General features: G+C 42.7%; 1 protein-coding gene across 10 annotated transcripts in view; it reads left to right on the plus strand.

Moving 5' to 3' along the window:
* Nucleotides 1–16,825, plus strand: part of slit2 (slit homolog 2 (Drosophila)) — a 172,735-nt gene that overhangs the window by 46,059 nt on the left and 109,851 nt on the right. For all 10 annotated transcript variants that reach the window (XM_069530123.1, XM_069530114.1, XM_069530115.1 and 7 more), the window contains exons 5-13: nt 6,785–6,856; nt 7,964–8,035; nt 9,478–9,549; nt 9,733–9,896; nt 10,349–10,487; nt 12,318–12,389; nt 12,572–12,643; nt 15,846–15,917; nt 16,170–16,313. In XM_069530123.1, the coding sequence (XP_069386224.1) occupies nt 6,785–6,856; nt 7,964–8,035; nt 9,478–9,549; nt 9,733–9,896; nt 10,349–10,487; nt 12,318–12,389; nt 12,572–12,643; nt 15,846–15,917; nt 16,170–16,313 (879 nt within the window). The remainder of the gene's footprint in view (nt 1–6,784; nt 6,857–7,963; nt 8,036–9,477; nt 9,550–9,732; nt 9,897–10,348; nt 10,488–12,317; nt 12,390–12,571; nt 12,644–15,845; nt 15,918–16,169; nt 16,314–16,825) is intronic.

Consider the following 16,825-nt stretch of genomic DNA (forward strand, 5'->3'; position numbering starts at 1 on the left):
CACACACAGCCTATCTGTCATAGGCAGTGTGTAGGTGTTAAAGCTGGGGTTATTGACTCGTAGAGACAGAGACAGCAGCGAGCAGCGAGTGAACACACTGCTATCGGAATACGATTAATACTGTCTGGCTGATGGATTAGACTCATTACACAGGGAGCAGGGCAGGGGAGGGTGGTGGAGGGTGGAGAGGATGTGTGAGGGAGAGAGAGAGAAACAGAGGAGAAGGAATGAAGGATAAAAGAGGAATGGGCAAAAATCAAGGAGTGATGGAGAGAAATGTCAGGAAGGACAAGGGACTAGAAGGAATTGACAGAGGAGAGGATATGATATGTGACATTAAAAATCTGTTATTTCCTTCACCAGCGCAAGTCAGGAAAGTTGAGTATTATTTTTTTCTGTAAAGAGTTTATGTTCATGGCGTACACACATGTTAATCCGGCTAGCTAAATTAAAAACCGTTGCATATTTCATGTTTAACAAATGTGTATAATGTGTAACTTTCAAATATCTTTATAAATATCAACCTCAAAAATTCCATTTCAGAATTGGACTGCCACAGCAAGGTGTCAGTATGAAATATTTATTCTAGAAATGAGAAATACATAACTGTGCTACTTTATGAAATGTGAACAAATGTTAAAAACCTCAGGAAAAAAATGAAAAAAAATGATTGGCCAAAGTCTGCTTTTATATAGATATAAAGTTACACCATACGGTTTTTGCATCTCTGTGTTTTGTAACATCAGCGCAGGTGCACAGTTCAATGCGACAGATCTTTCTGTTGAGGCAACTTTGAATTTGATATCATCATCAAATATTAGAGGGAAACTATGTCCTCATTACTAAGTGCCTTTCAGCTCTCCTCATATGCAATTATTGTATTACTGTAAGCTTCGGGCTATTCCTCCTCCGTGTGTGTGTGTGTGTCTGTAACAGATGTATTCCTCACTTGTCTATAATTACACGTGTAAACATTTCTGATGATGTCATGGTCTCAGACCGCTGACTAATCTGTTCCTGAGCTGGAAAGCAACATAATCAGTCTGTTTTTACACACACACACACACACACACACACACACACACACACACACACACACACACACACACGCCAGCATACACCACCTTTATTTTTTCAGCTTTATTGTTTTATCTGTTCTTTTTTCAACACAGATGTGATCAGACATGTCTGCTGAAGATGTTGTTTCCTCAGTAACAAGATGTTTGTGTTTCAAGTTTTCACGAGTGGCGTCTAACAGCTGACTTTGTTAAGAGCCCACTATACAAAATTATTGTTATCTTAAAGCACAGGAGCTATTTATGTAAGAAATCTGTAGACAGAATGTATCATTTCTACCAAGCAATCATCCCGGCTTTCCTGTCTGCTTTTCAGAGTTTAAAGGAGGAAACATTGCAAAATATAAAAACTCCTGAGAAAGGCAGCAAGAAAAATAACACAGCTGTTACCACAAGAGCTTTTGTAAACTGAGCATGCCGTACCATGGAGTTTACACACACACACACACACACACACACACACACACACACCTTTAATGGCAACCTGCCATCCTGGTTGCCAGACACGCACACACACAGGGGACATCCACTCTGTCAAGTCAAAGTGTCCCCAAGGTGTCCACCCTGGTTGAGTAACCATAGCAACCCTCTTACCTGGCATTAAAAGTATGTGTGTGAGGCGTGATGGTGAATAAGGGAAACGGACAATGAGATGAGAAGAGATGGAGGGAGGGAGGACGACTGCAGATTTGTCATTCACGAGCAAAGTCAATATTAGTTCAGAAGAGACTGAAGGAGGCGGATGAAAGAGGAGGGTGTGTGTGTGTGGGAGGGTGTGAGTGATTCTGTGGAACAGGAACATAGTGACAGTATTTCTTTTTGTCATGTTTTGCACACTTGAATATTCTGCCACCCAAGACTTCCAGGATGCACTGACTTAAAAAACAACGTCACACGTTTCTCCACATTCCCAGGTGCCTGCAGCCCCGGCCGGTGTGCTCAGTAATCCTCTGCATTGTCTCCAGTGAGCCTCCTCTCCTCTGTTTCCTCTCTCCCCCTCAGCTCCTCTCTTTTCTTTGGGAGGCTTTCTCCTCCTAATTGCTCACACAAGTGGGATCTTTGGGGGTCCACTTCACGGCACACTATCCCAGTTTCATTTTGGACTTTCTCCCTAGCTGTCCCATGCTAACCACACCTCCACAAAAAACAAAACTTGTGTCCATCTTATCTCCATCATTCATGTTTTCTCCATCTCTTCCCCACTCTCTCCTCTTTTTTTTTTTTACTTTCCAGCTCTTTCGTTGCCTATTCACACATTCTTATAGTTAATCGGATTAAGATCTCCGAAAGAGATTTGAACAAGATGATTAGTTTACTGCTCTGCCAACTCCGACTCATAGCGTGCCACACACAAACACAAGCAGTCACACATGGATCCACGGGAACCGCCAGTGTGCTGGACCTGGGAAGGATCTCGTGGCAGTGGTTCTTGTACAAAAGAGGTTCAGAAACTGTATAACAGTAGGTGACAGAGAGGGAGTGTGTGCGTGTGTGTGTGTGTGTGTGTGTGTGTGTGTGTGTGTGTGTGTGTGTGTGTGTGTGTGTGTGTGTGTGTCTAGTATGAGAGAGAGTGAGAGAGTGGGGAGGAGGGAGGGTGCATGTGTGAGAATTAAGTGCTGCTCTTTCATGCCCAGGTCTTCTTAGACACGCAGGGCGTCAAAAGCCCCTCTCACTCTGAAAAGACCCTTTAGAAATGCAGCACTAAGCTCTTAACACTGGAGACCTGACTCTGTCTCTCTCTCACACACACACACACACACACACACACACACACAGATCCTGGGCCACCAGAGGTGAGAAAAACAGTCAAATTAAAAAAAGTTAGAGAAGAGAAAGAAAAAAGTCTGCTGGGACTCTGTCAACTGTGAAACAATATTAAAACAGATAAATCTCTAATTCTGCCTCCTCTCTGTGCATCACAGCCACAATCTACTCATTCAACTGCGTCTCAGCCCTTCAAATGTTAATCCAGTCAAACTCACAACTTAGTTATATTCGACTTTTTGAGTTGTGAAACAACTGAATAAGCATAAAATAGGAATTAGCTTGTGGTTCGTATGGCTCATGTTTAACAAATCTAACACAGTCCAGTATTTGGTGTGTTCCCACGTCGACCAAATCACCATAAAGATCGCAAAGTCATCAGTACTGACAACTTTACTGACATCGAAAATGTGTGACCACAGAGAGGGTTGCAGTTTCTTAACAATACAGCTACACAGTCCCAGCCATGGGATAAGTCAATGTTTTCAAAAAGCTCAATTTACCCAACTGCCCCAAAAAAGGGAGGGCTGTATTTTTAGTATTTCTTTCTCTGGAGAGAAATCTCATATAGCTCAGTTTTTGAGCATGAAAAACAACAGATTAGAGTAGATAGAGGGAGAAAGACGACACATGGAGAGAGTGTTGACAGAGCAGCATGAGGAAAAAGAAGGAAACAAGATTTTCAGTCACTGTACCTGTGAACATTAGGTGGAAATATATAGCCTATATGTAGAGGACAGACATGTTGAAGTGTCCTTGAGCAAGACACTGAACCCCAGACACTGAAGACATGCTCCAGCATCTTTGTGTGTGTGTGTGTGTGTGTGTGTATTGTCATCTATCATCAGATCTGACGATAGATGACAATCTATCATCAGATGCATCAGATACACACACACACACATACATACACACACACAAACACACACATACATACACACACACACACACACACATACACATACATACACACACACACACATACATACACACACACACATACATACGTACACACACAGGGCTCAGCAGGAGCCTCTTTTAATGAAGCTAACCTCCCAGTTCAGTGGGTTTAGGCGCAGGGGCAGAGGTGAGGGGTTAAATCTTGGGGAAGTCCGAAAACAAGACCAATTTTGGGGAGGAGGAAAGGAAAAGACACAGAGAGGACGATGAAAAGGGGAGATCGAGGGAGAGAAAGCCACAGAAGGGGGAGACCAAAAAGTGGGTGGGTGTGTGAGACGCCCACCAAATGATTTAACTGATCAAATTGAATCAGGTGCCTTGGCGCCAAAGTGAGGAAGAAAATCCACTGTTAAATCTCTGAAAGTCAGTTCCCTGGTTCGATTTAAACTTAGTATTCACCCACTCTCTCCCTCTCTCATTCTCCCTCTCTCTGGTGGTCTGAGGGATGAATAGGGTTTAGAGTTGCCTCCTGCACTTCCTTACGAGCCCTACACTAACTCAAACTGCCGATCACACGTGTACGCAATATGCACGGATTTGGTTGCGTATGTGTTGCTCTCTTGTCGTAGATCACAGGGACAGAGCTACGGGAAAAAAATCAATTTCCAATCATCTCACTGCTTCAGGAGATAAATGTACTTCTCTCACATACACACACAGACACACACACACACAAACACACTACCTCTCTCCGCTCCTGTTGAGCTGAGTGACTATAATTGCAGCGGAGCCGTGTGCTGTATGTTCCCAAGTGAACATGTTAAGTGTGTGAGTAAACACACTCTAGCTTAGATTATTGACTGTGCTCTGTCGTTTACAGTGAGGTATGTGTGCAGCCTTTATGTAGACGTACAAACTGTCAAACTATCAACTCTTCACGTATGACACATTAACACAGTTTGTAGTGATGTCTACATCCGACAGGCAGACATAATGTGTGTGTGTGTGTGTGTGTGTGTGTGTGTGTGTGTGTGTGTGTGTGTGTGTGTGTAGGGTTAAGGAGCACTTTCAGAATATTTGTTTGGTTTTAGAGTTCCATTGGTTAAAAGAGCACAGCTGCTTTCCAAACCCCCCTGGTCCTGTAAAAACAGTATCAGGATACACTCTGACTTGATTCAGACCAGCCGCCGTGTGTGTGTGTGTTTGTGTGTGCTCACATAAGGAGAAGCACATGCGTGTTTGTGTTGTGTGTGTGCCCGCGTGTAAAAAGCCTCTTTTCATCTGCCTCTGTTTGTAAAGTCTTAGTCCAGGATCACATTTTCTGAACCAAGCATCAGAGAATAAAGGAGCCCAGGTTCACATCTTAAAATACTTTGCATGAGTTATTTATTAGACATTTACATTTTGCATGTACTTAGATGGAATTATGAGCATAAACCAGATTAAGGGGAACATTTGAGATCTTTCATCGCCTGTCGATGTGTCTGCTGAGATTGGCTCTAGCCTTCCATCTGCAACGCTTGCAGGAAAACCAGTACAGACAATACTTTGGATGGATGATTTTTTTTAATAGTCCATATCTAAAGCTGGTACATTAAGTGTAATTGGAAAAAAAGAAAATGTTCCAGAGGTTGGAACTAAAAAACATATTTAACCCATTATCAGAATTGTGGCTTTTATTGATTGTCTATCAATGAATGGCTCCAGGCGTGGATGCTGAAGAGGTGTTTATATTAAGTTTGGATTTCAGTCGGACATGTCCCAGGTAATTAACCTCTCCTATCTTTCCTAGTCTTCTGAACACCTCACTCTATAATTTTCCTGTAGTTTTAGAAACAAATGATCACAGGTTTAGATGCAGCAGGTGGAAATGCAGGTGATAGACGATACGATGCTGATTATATGATCACAGCCGCAGGAATGTGAGGAATGTGGCTGGGCATTAGCCGTTAGCCGATTTGCCTTGTGGAGGTCACTGCGACACAGTTGGGGTCAAGAGCTGGAAGGTCGGTGGTGAAAGGTCAAATAGTCTGTCTGGAACCAAGGTCTGTGTCAGCGGTAGACAATACACACACGCACAGACACACACACACACACACACACACACACACACTCACACTATCTTTCCTTTTTCCATATAAGATGTTTCTCTGAAGTTGAGATGATGAGACGATAAAGTCTGATTTATTCAGTACCTGCATTTTACATCCCGTAATACATCTACATCCTGCAGACAGCTGAATCATTCTTGTGTGTGTGTGTGTGTGTGTGTCCTTCACTAAATCAAGTTGCTGTACCAACCAGTGACAGCATGTGTTTCACTTGGCAGCAGATTTGATCTATGTGAGACACCTGGTCGTGCATGTGACTATATTTATGTACGAATGTGAGAGTGCGTGTGCGAGAACATGCATTAGCACACGTGTGTATATGTGTGTCAGTCACTGCCGTAAATGTATCGGTTTGTTTTTGTTTAGTTTTTTTTACTGTATCCCAAGCTGCAGATTAGTTAAAGTGGCTGAACGCTAAATCTCTGTAAACCCCAGTGATCATACTCTCACACACACACACACACACACTCATCCATCACTCACTCCTTAAAAGCAGAGGAAGGTGGTGGCGGGGGTGATGGAGAGATGAGTGGGAGTAATGAGAGGAGGAACAGAATGCTGGGAAGCGGAGGTCACTAGTGCCCCCTACAGGTTCTTTAATAATTCAAACCCTCTTATTACTGACTTGGATGGATGCTCAGAGCAGACAATTGAATTGCGTCTGGCTCCAGCTACGTGGACACTTGTCGGGAAGTATTTTTTTTGTGTGTCACCTAGAGATGAATAGAGACAACTCATTATATTTGGCGAAGGAGTGCTCTGTGTGCAAAGAACTCAATTTTGCAGATGATCCGTCTGGCTCTGAAGTTCCCTCGGTGCATTTTGAAGATTACATCAAGTACTTGTGCTGCAACGCAAGTGGCTTGGTGACAGCTTGGCTTAACTCTCTGCCACCTTCCCCTCCTTCTTCTCTACATCTCTCTATCTGTCCAGTGATCTCAGCGAGAACCAGATCCAGGGGGTTCCAAGGAAAGCCTTCAGGGGAGCTGTGGAGATCAAGAACCTGTAAGTGGCATCATGCGTGTGTGTGTGTGTGTGTGTGTGTGTGTGTGTGTGTGTTTGCGCGTGTGCAAATCTGTGTCTCGCTCTTCCATGTTTGCAAATGCGCACAACCCCTGTGTGGCTGTGCATCAATATTTCATTGTGTTAAATGTCATGTGCCTCCTGTTTGCTGTATTGACTGGCACTACTGCTCATTAGCAGCCCTGTGTGTGTGTGTGTGTGTGTGTGTGTATGCAATGGACGTCAGTAGCATTTGTGTTGTTTTTCTCCTTGCTTTGCCTCAGTCATGGTTCTGATGATTGAAGATAATTGTTGGTCATTTTGCAGGTAATTGCCCAGCAGTAATTCTATAAATATGGATTTTTTTAAACTATTTTGCTGCATCCTGGGTGTTTTTTCCTCAGATAATTTATTTTGAAATGCCTTGCAATTATTGTAAGAGGACATGTGTGTGTGTTTGTGTTTGTGGGGCAGGGAGTGGTGGTTTTACTACATTCATGTGGCCCTTTATATTGGTGTAAATGGTTTGAATTTAGGGGTAGAATTAGGTGAAGGTTAAGGATTAGGCTTGAAATTTTTGGAGTTATGGTCAGGGGCTAGAGAATGCATTTTGCCAATGAAGGGTCCTCGAAGAATATTTTAAGACAAGGTGGTGTGTGTGTGTGGGTTTGTGTGTGTGTGTGTGTGTGTATATGTGTGTGTGTGTGTGTGTCCCTTAGCACACATTAGCATGCGGGTGACAGAACATGATTTACTGTCCTTATGTCTTAATTAAATTGTTTCAGCAAAGCGATTCTGAGAAGGGGGGGGGGGGGCGAAAGAGGTAAAGAGCAGCGCATACAAATGAGACGTCAGATTGAGGAGAGCAGGACGAGGGAATGGATCCAGAGATAAATACATGGAGAGTTACAGCTGCAGAAAGAACAAAGAGCTCAGGAGACAGAACTAAAGCAGAGGAGAAAGTGAACGAGTGTGAGGGAGGTGGCGAGACGTTCTTGTGGCTTTGTTCGGCCGAGTTGATGCATATTCATCTGTAGCTTGCTGTGCTATAAGACACACCTTTACATCTTTACTTCTTTTTTTCTTTCTTTCTTGTGTGTGTGTCTACAGCCAGTTGGACTACAACCACATCAGCTGTATTGAGGATGGAGCTTTCCGAGCGTTGCGTGACCTGGAAGTGCTGTGAGTACCTGTTTATTCAGTTGTCCCGCTGTAACGGCAGAGGAGGGGAGGATGAAGAACACTAACAGCGGTGGGATATGGAGCAGCTAATATCCTCGTTGACCTTTAAAAGACTGCATTGCCTGTGCAGCTCTTGGAAACTGGACGCTTTCATGTATAAATTCAGATATTACACTTAAATGCATGGCTCTGTGGCACCACCGCCATTATATATAGTTCATTAACAAGGTCACCATGTCATTAGTGACACTGAACAGACGTCTATTCTGTCCTAAAGTCAGTAATGATGATGGTCTTAATGACAGATATGGATTTTCATCATATTGTGATGTTAGTGCAGGTCGCTTTAATTCAGGTCCGTTTTTTAGATGCAGAGTTTTGTTCGCTGTTAATTAACTACCAACAACATTTTACTGTATAATATTATACTGTAAAGGCTGAGCAGAGTTACAAGCCAGGTCGACTTCACTGACACCAACATATGTTAACATGAATTGTTCCACTGTTCATTCAGAAATGCTTGTTCTCGTTAGGTAACCAGAAACACTGGGGACAGGCACAAGGAAGATAAGAAGCTGAACTGTAGGAGGAAGAGAAAAACACTTATTGTAGTTAACAAAGCAATACTTGGAGATGGGGCCTTGGCACATTAAAGGGCGTGTGAATAAATGGCACAAAAAAGCAAATCATTTCAACGTGGCTCAATTAAACTGTACCACAATCACTTCTGGACGTATTTCAGGATGTCTACCGGAATGTTTGCTGCAGCAGCTGGCACCAAGGTCACAGGTTCTTCTTGAGAATTTAATTTGATCAAAGTCCCATTTATTTGGAAACTGTCCCAGTTGTGCACATTTGGTTCTTTCATTTTCTTCAACAGGAGTTTCGTCACCTGTTGCTTGATCCTAGTTTCAAGTAGGCTACATCATATCAAAGTAAAAAATAACTGTGAGCAAAGGCTAAAGACAAATATATTAAATAAGTCGACAAATAAACTTTTTGTCTGACTGGATAGATGAGGAAGTGGTTTTTCTACTATACTGCTTAAAATAACATGCACTCTTATTAGTTAGATGTCGGAAGCGAAAACTTGGAAAAGTCGATGTTGGTCAGATGTTTACTTCTGCGTTGAATCAACACCAACGTCTGTGATTGGTCGGCTTGGCAGCATGTCTCTTGCATGTCTGTGTATGTCCGCACGAGTAGGACTCACCTGTCTCCTGCCTCAATCAGTTCAGTGGTCATTTTATCACCTCTCTTTTCTGCATTGCAGTAATTCCAGTTAAAGTAACCATTGTTCAACATTTATTAGCCTCTGCGTCGATTCTGCGTAGAAAGGCATAAGTCGCTTCTCTATTTCTGTGTGCAACAACCTTGTGATTTCCAAAAAGGCATCACTGAATCTAAGTGGGAAGCTGTTTTCTGATCTTTTCTCTCCTCAGCACCCTCAACAACAACAACATCAGCCGACTGTCTGTGGCCAGTTTCAACCACATGCCAAAGCTCAGGACCTTGTAAGTGGCACCACGGAGTATTTGGTTTACTGTGGTTTCCTCCACTCCCGCTCCCCTTCCTCAAATATATCATCCCTCCATCCCTCACCACCTGGTCTAAACACTTGTCGACCCCCTCTTCTCCCCATCCCCTCTCATCCCTCCGCCTCCTCTTCTCCTCCTCCTCCTCCTCTCTCCCCCCAGTCGCCTGCACTCCAACAACCTGCAGTGTGACTGTCACGTGGCCTGGCTGTCCGATTGGCTGCGACAACGCCCCCGTCTGGGTCTTTACACGCAATGCATGGCCCCGCCACACTTGAGGGGACACAACGTGGCAGAGGTGCAGAAGAAGGAGTTTGTCTGCACAGGTAAGGGAGGTGATGATGTGCTGATGTGTGGACTGATGTGTTCTTTGCTTCTTGACTTACGTCCGCTTGCTGTTTGACTGTGGCAAAAACCATCCTTTGCTTTGTTTCGTTTGCTTTTTTCTCACTGTCTCTTGCTCATGCTTTTCAAGATGAAGAAGAAGGCAAGTACTCATCTTCCATTTCTTGGCATTGCATCAACCTTGCATTTGCTGAAATATGAACTGATTTATCTTGCATATTTTAGATAAAAGAGCAGCTAATGCAAGAGTACAAATGATACTTTTGACAGGCGAGGACGCTGTCACATTTAAGGAAAGCATCTCTCTCTCACCTGCCCACTTGCTATGCTCTGACTGCTGCTTCACACTTTGATTTTCCTCCTTCGCCTCTGGGATTCACATCAACCATCACCTGTTATCCATGGATATCATTGGCCCTTTGTCTCTGTGTAGGTCACCAGTCGTCATCGTCCTCGTCCTGCAGTGTGTTACAGTGCCCGGAGTCGTGCACCTGCAGTAACAACATTGTGGACTGCAGAGGGAAGGGACTGACAGAAATACCCACCAACCTGCCTGAAACCATTACTGAGATGTAAGACACGCACTCAATAACGACGCACACCTCTTTCCTACTCTCCATGCATATACATGTGTTCCTGCACAAAAACTCCTGTACTCACAGTCGGTGCGGTGATATTTCTCTTGTTCTTTCACCGCGCATTTCTCCGTCTCCTCTTCTTTTGTCTCTCTCCACCTCACTTCTCTCTTTCTGTGCAGTAGAATAAAACCACACGTCTGTGAAATGAGAAAGCCTGGTCATGCAGCTCTTCCCTGCTTAAGAAAATAATAAAGGGATGAGGGAGGAAGATTCAAAGGATTAATCTGAAGGACAAGAAAGATCATATCTCTATTTAAAGGGAGCATCAAGAGGAGAGGGAGGATCACAGCCAGCATGTTTAAAATGACAATGTATCAGGCAGAGCTATAGACCTGAGACTTAAGATTTAAAGGGATACATCACCCAAAAATGAAAATTCACTCATTATCTACTCACCACTATGTCGATGGAGGGGTGGGTGAAGTGTTTAAGTCCACAAAGCACTTCCGGAGTTTAAGGGGTAAACAGTCATTGGTGACCGATTCTTTAAATGTAAAATAATGAAATGCCTCCATTCTGATTCTGTGGTGTCATCCAAGTGTCCGAAAGCCCCGGCATTCAATTTTTACTCCAAATGGTGTCCTTTACACCATGTTTTTAGCCTAAATGTCCTCTGATGTCCTCCTCCTAGTTACTGCTGTCCTCGTGAGTATCTATTGTCTTTTTACGTTTGAAGAATTGATCACCATTTACTTCAATTGTATTGGATTTGGCTGCAACACTGTACAGAATTGAACAACAGGAGAAGAAAAAGACGCAGAATTGGTCAGACGCACACCCGTCTTCCAACCAATCAATGTTAAATATAGGTAAATGCAGCCTATGTACAGGATGTACATGTCATTTAAAAGTCTTAGGTCTACTCCCTAAATCTCAACGTGAAACTAAAGCTAATATAAACAATGCAACAAAGAAAACAAAGAAATGGTGCAAACTGTGTGATAAACGCCATGTTACACTTGAGATTGATTTTAAACCAGCTACAACATGGTTTAGGACATGACCTCGACTTGAGTCTTGACCTTAATACCTGCCGTGACTTTAGAGATGAATTAAAACTGGGGTTGATTCATTTGAGACCAGAGACGTGTGTCTTGTCTTCACTGACTTTAGAGTTGGCTTGAGACTGTTACTGTGACAGGACTTTGCAGTGACTTGGACAAGTGTGGTTACAGGAGACAATCGTGTTGAAACCTGCTTTGTAAAGACTTGACTCAACGGAGGGAAGGGTCGAGCTGAACAGAGAACGGCAAACAAACTCATTTTAGGGAAATGCTTCACAATCAAGTGCTTGGTTTGCAAATCATGTTCCGCCGCCTTTCTTGTCACGGTGACTAAACATGTGAAATGTTTAGAGAGCGTTTGTTTTGGTCTGTTCTCCCTTTTGTATCCCCCCCCCCCCCCTTCTCTCTCTCCCTTGCTCTCTCCATCACTCTCTCTCTCTTGGCTTGATTTGTTTGGGCCTGACTGACGCGGAGTCTGACTGGCACTTAATGGAACACTGCCCAGATAGTTACGTGTGTGTGTGTGTGTGTGTGTGTGTGTGAGTGTGTGACTGTACAAATGTTGAAAAGGGCAAAAGATCAGAGAAATGTGACAGACTTTGGCAGCGGTCATCAAAGCTTCTTATCTGGAAATGTTCCCCTCGGCCAGAGGCCCCGGGAACGAGCCGCAGTCAGCGATACAGCAGAGATAGCTCTGTGATAGGGGAATGTTAATGTCTTTCCTCAATGGTCTGTGTGTGTGTGTGTGTGTTTGTTCCAGCCGACTGGAGCAGAACGCCATCAAGGTGATCCCAGCTGGAGCCTTTTCTCCTTATAAGAAGCTGCGCAGGATGTGAGTAGATGAAGAGACACGTGTATTGTTCAGCCTGTCAACTGTCCACAACAACTTCTGTTCCTGTCCAGTTTGTGTCTGTTGTTGTGCTTTGTGTTTCACTCAGTGTGTCGTTCTCTCCGTCACTGACTCTGTGTCTCTCTCTTTCTCATTTTTTTTTTCTTCTGCTCTCTTCTTCTCAGAGATTTGAGTAACAACCAGATATCGGAGCTGGCCGCAGACGCCTTCCAAGGTCTGCGCTCCCTCAACTCTCTGTGAGTACAGCGTGATATGTTTGTCTTTACAGCAAGAAGCAGTTTACACAAAACTGACTAAGTATCGCAATACAACCCTTTGAATCTCATAAGGAAAATCAAAAGGTTTTTGTTTATCACATTATCATAACAGCATCACGACAACACAACGAGAAGACAGGGCAACATACACAACCAGTAACACAAACAGCTTTTAGAGGTGAAGGCATATGATCCTATTATTAGTTTGGAATAATATTGTAATATTCATTCATCCTAGAAGTGTCTATGTTTACTCCTGCTGACAACACTACTCTATTTTGCAAACGCTGATGACCCAAGTTTGCAAACTCCAAGGTTGCACTGTAGCCTGGACGGACAAAACCTGAGACATTTGGAAACCATAATGCAGTCGCCTGCATTCACCTCCTAATTGGTTCTTATCAGTCACGACTCAACTACCAGCAGTGATGGCAAAACGTTGTAAACACTGTCTGTAACAGTTCCATCTTAATGGCGAGAAAAGAAATTCCTCAACTTCCTTTTCTCCGTTGTTTCTTCTCGTTCAGTGTTTCCTGTGGTGCTGTAAATTGCTGATGATGTTTCTAATCTGTCATTATCATCGCTGGGACAAAGAAAATCAGAAGCATTGTCTTCGTTGTGTATCAGTGTTTTTAAGGCATTACATATTACTATTCTGTATACCTATGCTTATTCTTCTTCTTCCGTACAAAATTTCGTCCCACTACTCCTAGAACAAATAAAGTGATGTCCAAGATACCAGTCCCACAATGCAGTGCTTCATATTTTACAGAGGAGTTAATGCAAAATGAAAATGAAAAATGAATGTGTTCCTTCCCTCAAATTCATTGCTTAGGAACCATTCGCAAGCACATCTGACTACTTGTATTTTTGCCCTGTTGGACTTCATTTATAATTTTTTTGGAAAGAAATAATGGCCAAAATTGTACAGCCAAATCTACGAAATTAATAAAACTATAAATATCCTTTAATTTGAGCACATTTGCAGTATGAGCCAGAACACCACTTTCAAACCATTTTAAATGCACTTTTGGCATCTAACTCCTCAGCTTGACTTTCTGGTCAGTCCGTTGGCTTTGCGTGTGAAGCTTTGTGCAGGAAGACTAAGAGAGGGAGCAGAAGAGAGAGGGAGAGAAAGAGGGAGAGAGAGATGCAGAGTTATTTCATGAAGTTATATTAAGGTCTCGTCTCTCCAAAGTCAATAATTCATAAATGCTGAATTGCTGAATGGTGGCTTTTGCCACCTCATTACACATTCACCACAGAGAGAATGGGACACACACATTCATGCTGACACACCACATACAGTATGGTTTTCACATTAAGCTGCATCATGTGCTCGTTGTGTATCAGTGTTTTAGTTTGAAAGGATGTAAATGAGCCTGTGTGTGTATCTACACATGTATGTTTGTTCACACGCTTGTGTTCTGATCCAACTGTGGACTTCCCAGTCTTTACAACAGGAAACATTTCGGATGTCCACTCTTGTTCGCTCCTTGAACAAGCTGTAATGATTTCTCCATTTTGATATTATTCTTGGTTTGTAGCCAAGAGTTTACCTCGAGGTGTCTGATGTTAAAGTTCATACTCAGTACTGCCTCTGCATCGCTAACAGAGATTATAATGACTCCCTCACACACGTTATTTGTTCACACTGCTCCAAAGTGTCGGCGGCTGCACGGCTCAGGGAGGCCTGCATGGGCACCGGCGCTGCGGAGGCACACTGGTTTATGAGATGGAAAACCACAAGCAGCTGAGGTTTTTACTGAAACACGAAGCTGCAATCGAGTTTTTAAAAATGTTGGAAGATTTTTGCAACTATAACAAAATACTAGTACTAAAAATTTATTAGCTCTTTTTATTGTCCTTTTAAAAAAGACTCTATGTAGCGGTTTATGCTAGTGGGTGTGTGTGTGGCGGGGGGGGAGCAGAACGGTACGTGCTAATGGCTGATGTGTGCGAGAGACAAATGAATCGTTCACTCCCCACATCGTGTGTTTCCCAACCTCAGGTCTCTCAGGGACAGCCACTCAGCACAATGAAATAAAAGCCAATCTGAAACACATGTCTTTAGACTGCCTACATATACAACTCAACTCAGCGTGGAGCGTAAAGATGAACGATAACTCTGCCTGTGTGTGTGTGTGTGTTTGTGTGTGTGAGTGTGTTTGCGACTAAGGTATTTGTTGGGCCAGGCAGTGGCAGCCTCGACCGTGACCTGTTTGTGTATGTAATCTGATGTATTTATAAAAAAGCATTGCTCTGATAACAGTGTACATTCCTCACACTGCAGCCACAGCAGGATTTATGTGGGAATTTGTTCATTTTGACGTTTCGATGAAAAGTGTTCACAACACGTTATTCTTCATATCCTGAGTGTTTACATGCAGCCAGGTGTTGGAACAAAGTCAGAGTCAGTGTTTGTGCTGCTATCGTTTTAACCCAAGAGGGTCTTATCTCATTCTTGATCACGATCTTATCCTTTATATTTATATTTCTTACAAATCGTTATATATAATTTATTTTATATATCATAGTATTTTTAACGGTCTTATTTTTATGCTGCGTTTGTGTAATACCTGCAGCAGTTGGACGAACTGTAAAACCTCCCATTAGTCTAATTTGGTCAAATTCAGCTCTCATTTCCAAGATGGTTTCACCCATCATTAAATGAGAAGTCACATCGGATAAATTGCTGAAGTCTGATATTTTTATCGTGTTACGTATTTGTGTATGCAGTGGTGGAAAGTAATTAAGTTTTATGAATGTTTATATTACAGCTTAATTTGGTTTCAAACTGATTAATGAAGGCTTTGCAGACAGTTTGCTCCAGATTTGGACACTTGTGTGTTTTGCTGAGATATTGGAGCTGTCAGACATTTGAGATAACTCAGTAACTTTTCCCACAGGCTGCTTATAATTAATGTCTGTTACATGAACGCAGCCTTTGTCACTGGAACACTGTCAAACACCTTTTTTAACCACTAACAAAATATAAATTTTATCTTATAATTGATTCATCTCTATCATAGTAAATATTCATCTTGCCTGGAAGTTGGACAATAACCCCCCAGAATACTGTTTGCCCTGGATATGTTGAGTGTTAATATTAATATAGTATCATTGTGTAATGTAAGTGGATTTATTCATGACTTATTAATGCAGTGTTTGTTCTCCACAGGGTTCTATATGGGAACAAAATCACTGAGATCTCCAAAGGACTGTTTGAGGGACTATTTTCTCTACAGCTATTGTGAGTAGACACACACACACACATACACAAGTTAGTTGAAGCTGAGACTTCATAGCTTTGGCTCATTGATATTCTGATTGAGAGTGCTTAGCTAAAACATTGTCATCAGAGTGGAGACATCATGGTTAAAAGCCATCATCACCGACCTGTAACATTTGAAACCCTCTTGCAAGAACAATAACAGGACAAACCTTCATCCTCCATCTCTTTCTTTCTGTCTTTCTTTCTCTCTCTGTCACTTCCATCTTTCAGGTTACTGAATGCCAATAAGATAGCGTGTCTGCGAGTGGATGCATTTCAGGACCTCCACAACCTCAATCTGCTCTCGCTCTATGACAACAAGCTCCAGACCATCGCCAAGGGAACTTTCTCCTCGCTAAGAGCCATTCAAACACTGTACGTACACAAACACACATACACACAGATCAGTTGAAAGCAATCATCCTGAGTCAGCAACTGTGATATAAGTGATACATATCCATCCATCCATCCATTATCTATACTGCTCATCTATTGAGGGTCGTGGGGGAGCTGGAGCCAATCCCAGCTGACATTGGGTGAGAGGCGGGGGACACCCTGTATCTCAAGGCTGACATAAAGAGACCAACAACCAATCACGCTCACATTCTAAGTCTCCAATTGATCTATCCCCAATCTGCATGTCGCACATCAACTGGGTTATGGCCTCCTTGTCCTCGTGTTTTGGAGTTCTTGGAAAAGTATCCATCAGTTGTTGCTGAGAAAACCCACACAGACATGAGGAGAACAGGCAAACTCCACACAGGAAGACAAACAAATATGTTTTAAAATTACCATCCATATGTTTTTTTATAGATTTATTTTGTCTAACTCATAGATTAGTTTAGTTTCACTTGTGAGTTACCTGGTAACAGAATGTATAGTAGAAG

This window comes from Paralichthys olivaceus, chromosome 8, assembly GCF_024713975.1.
Source record: "Paralichthys olivaceus isolate ysfri-2021 chromosome 8, ASM2471397v2, whole genome shotgun sequence".
NCBI classification, from domain to species: domain Eukaryota; kingdom Metazoa; phylum Chordata; class Actinopteri; order Pleuronectiformes; family Paralichthyidae; genus Paralichthys; species Paralichthys olivaceus.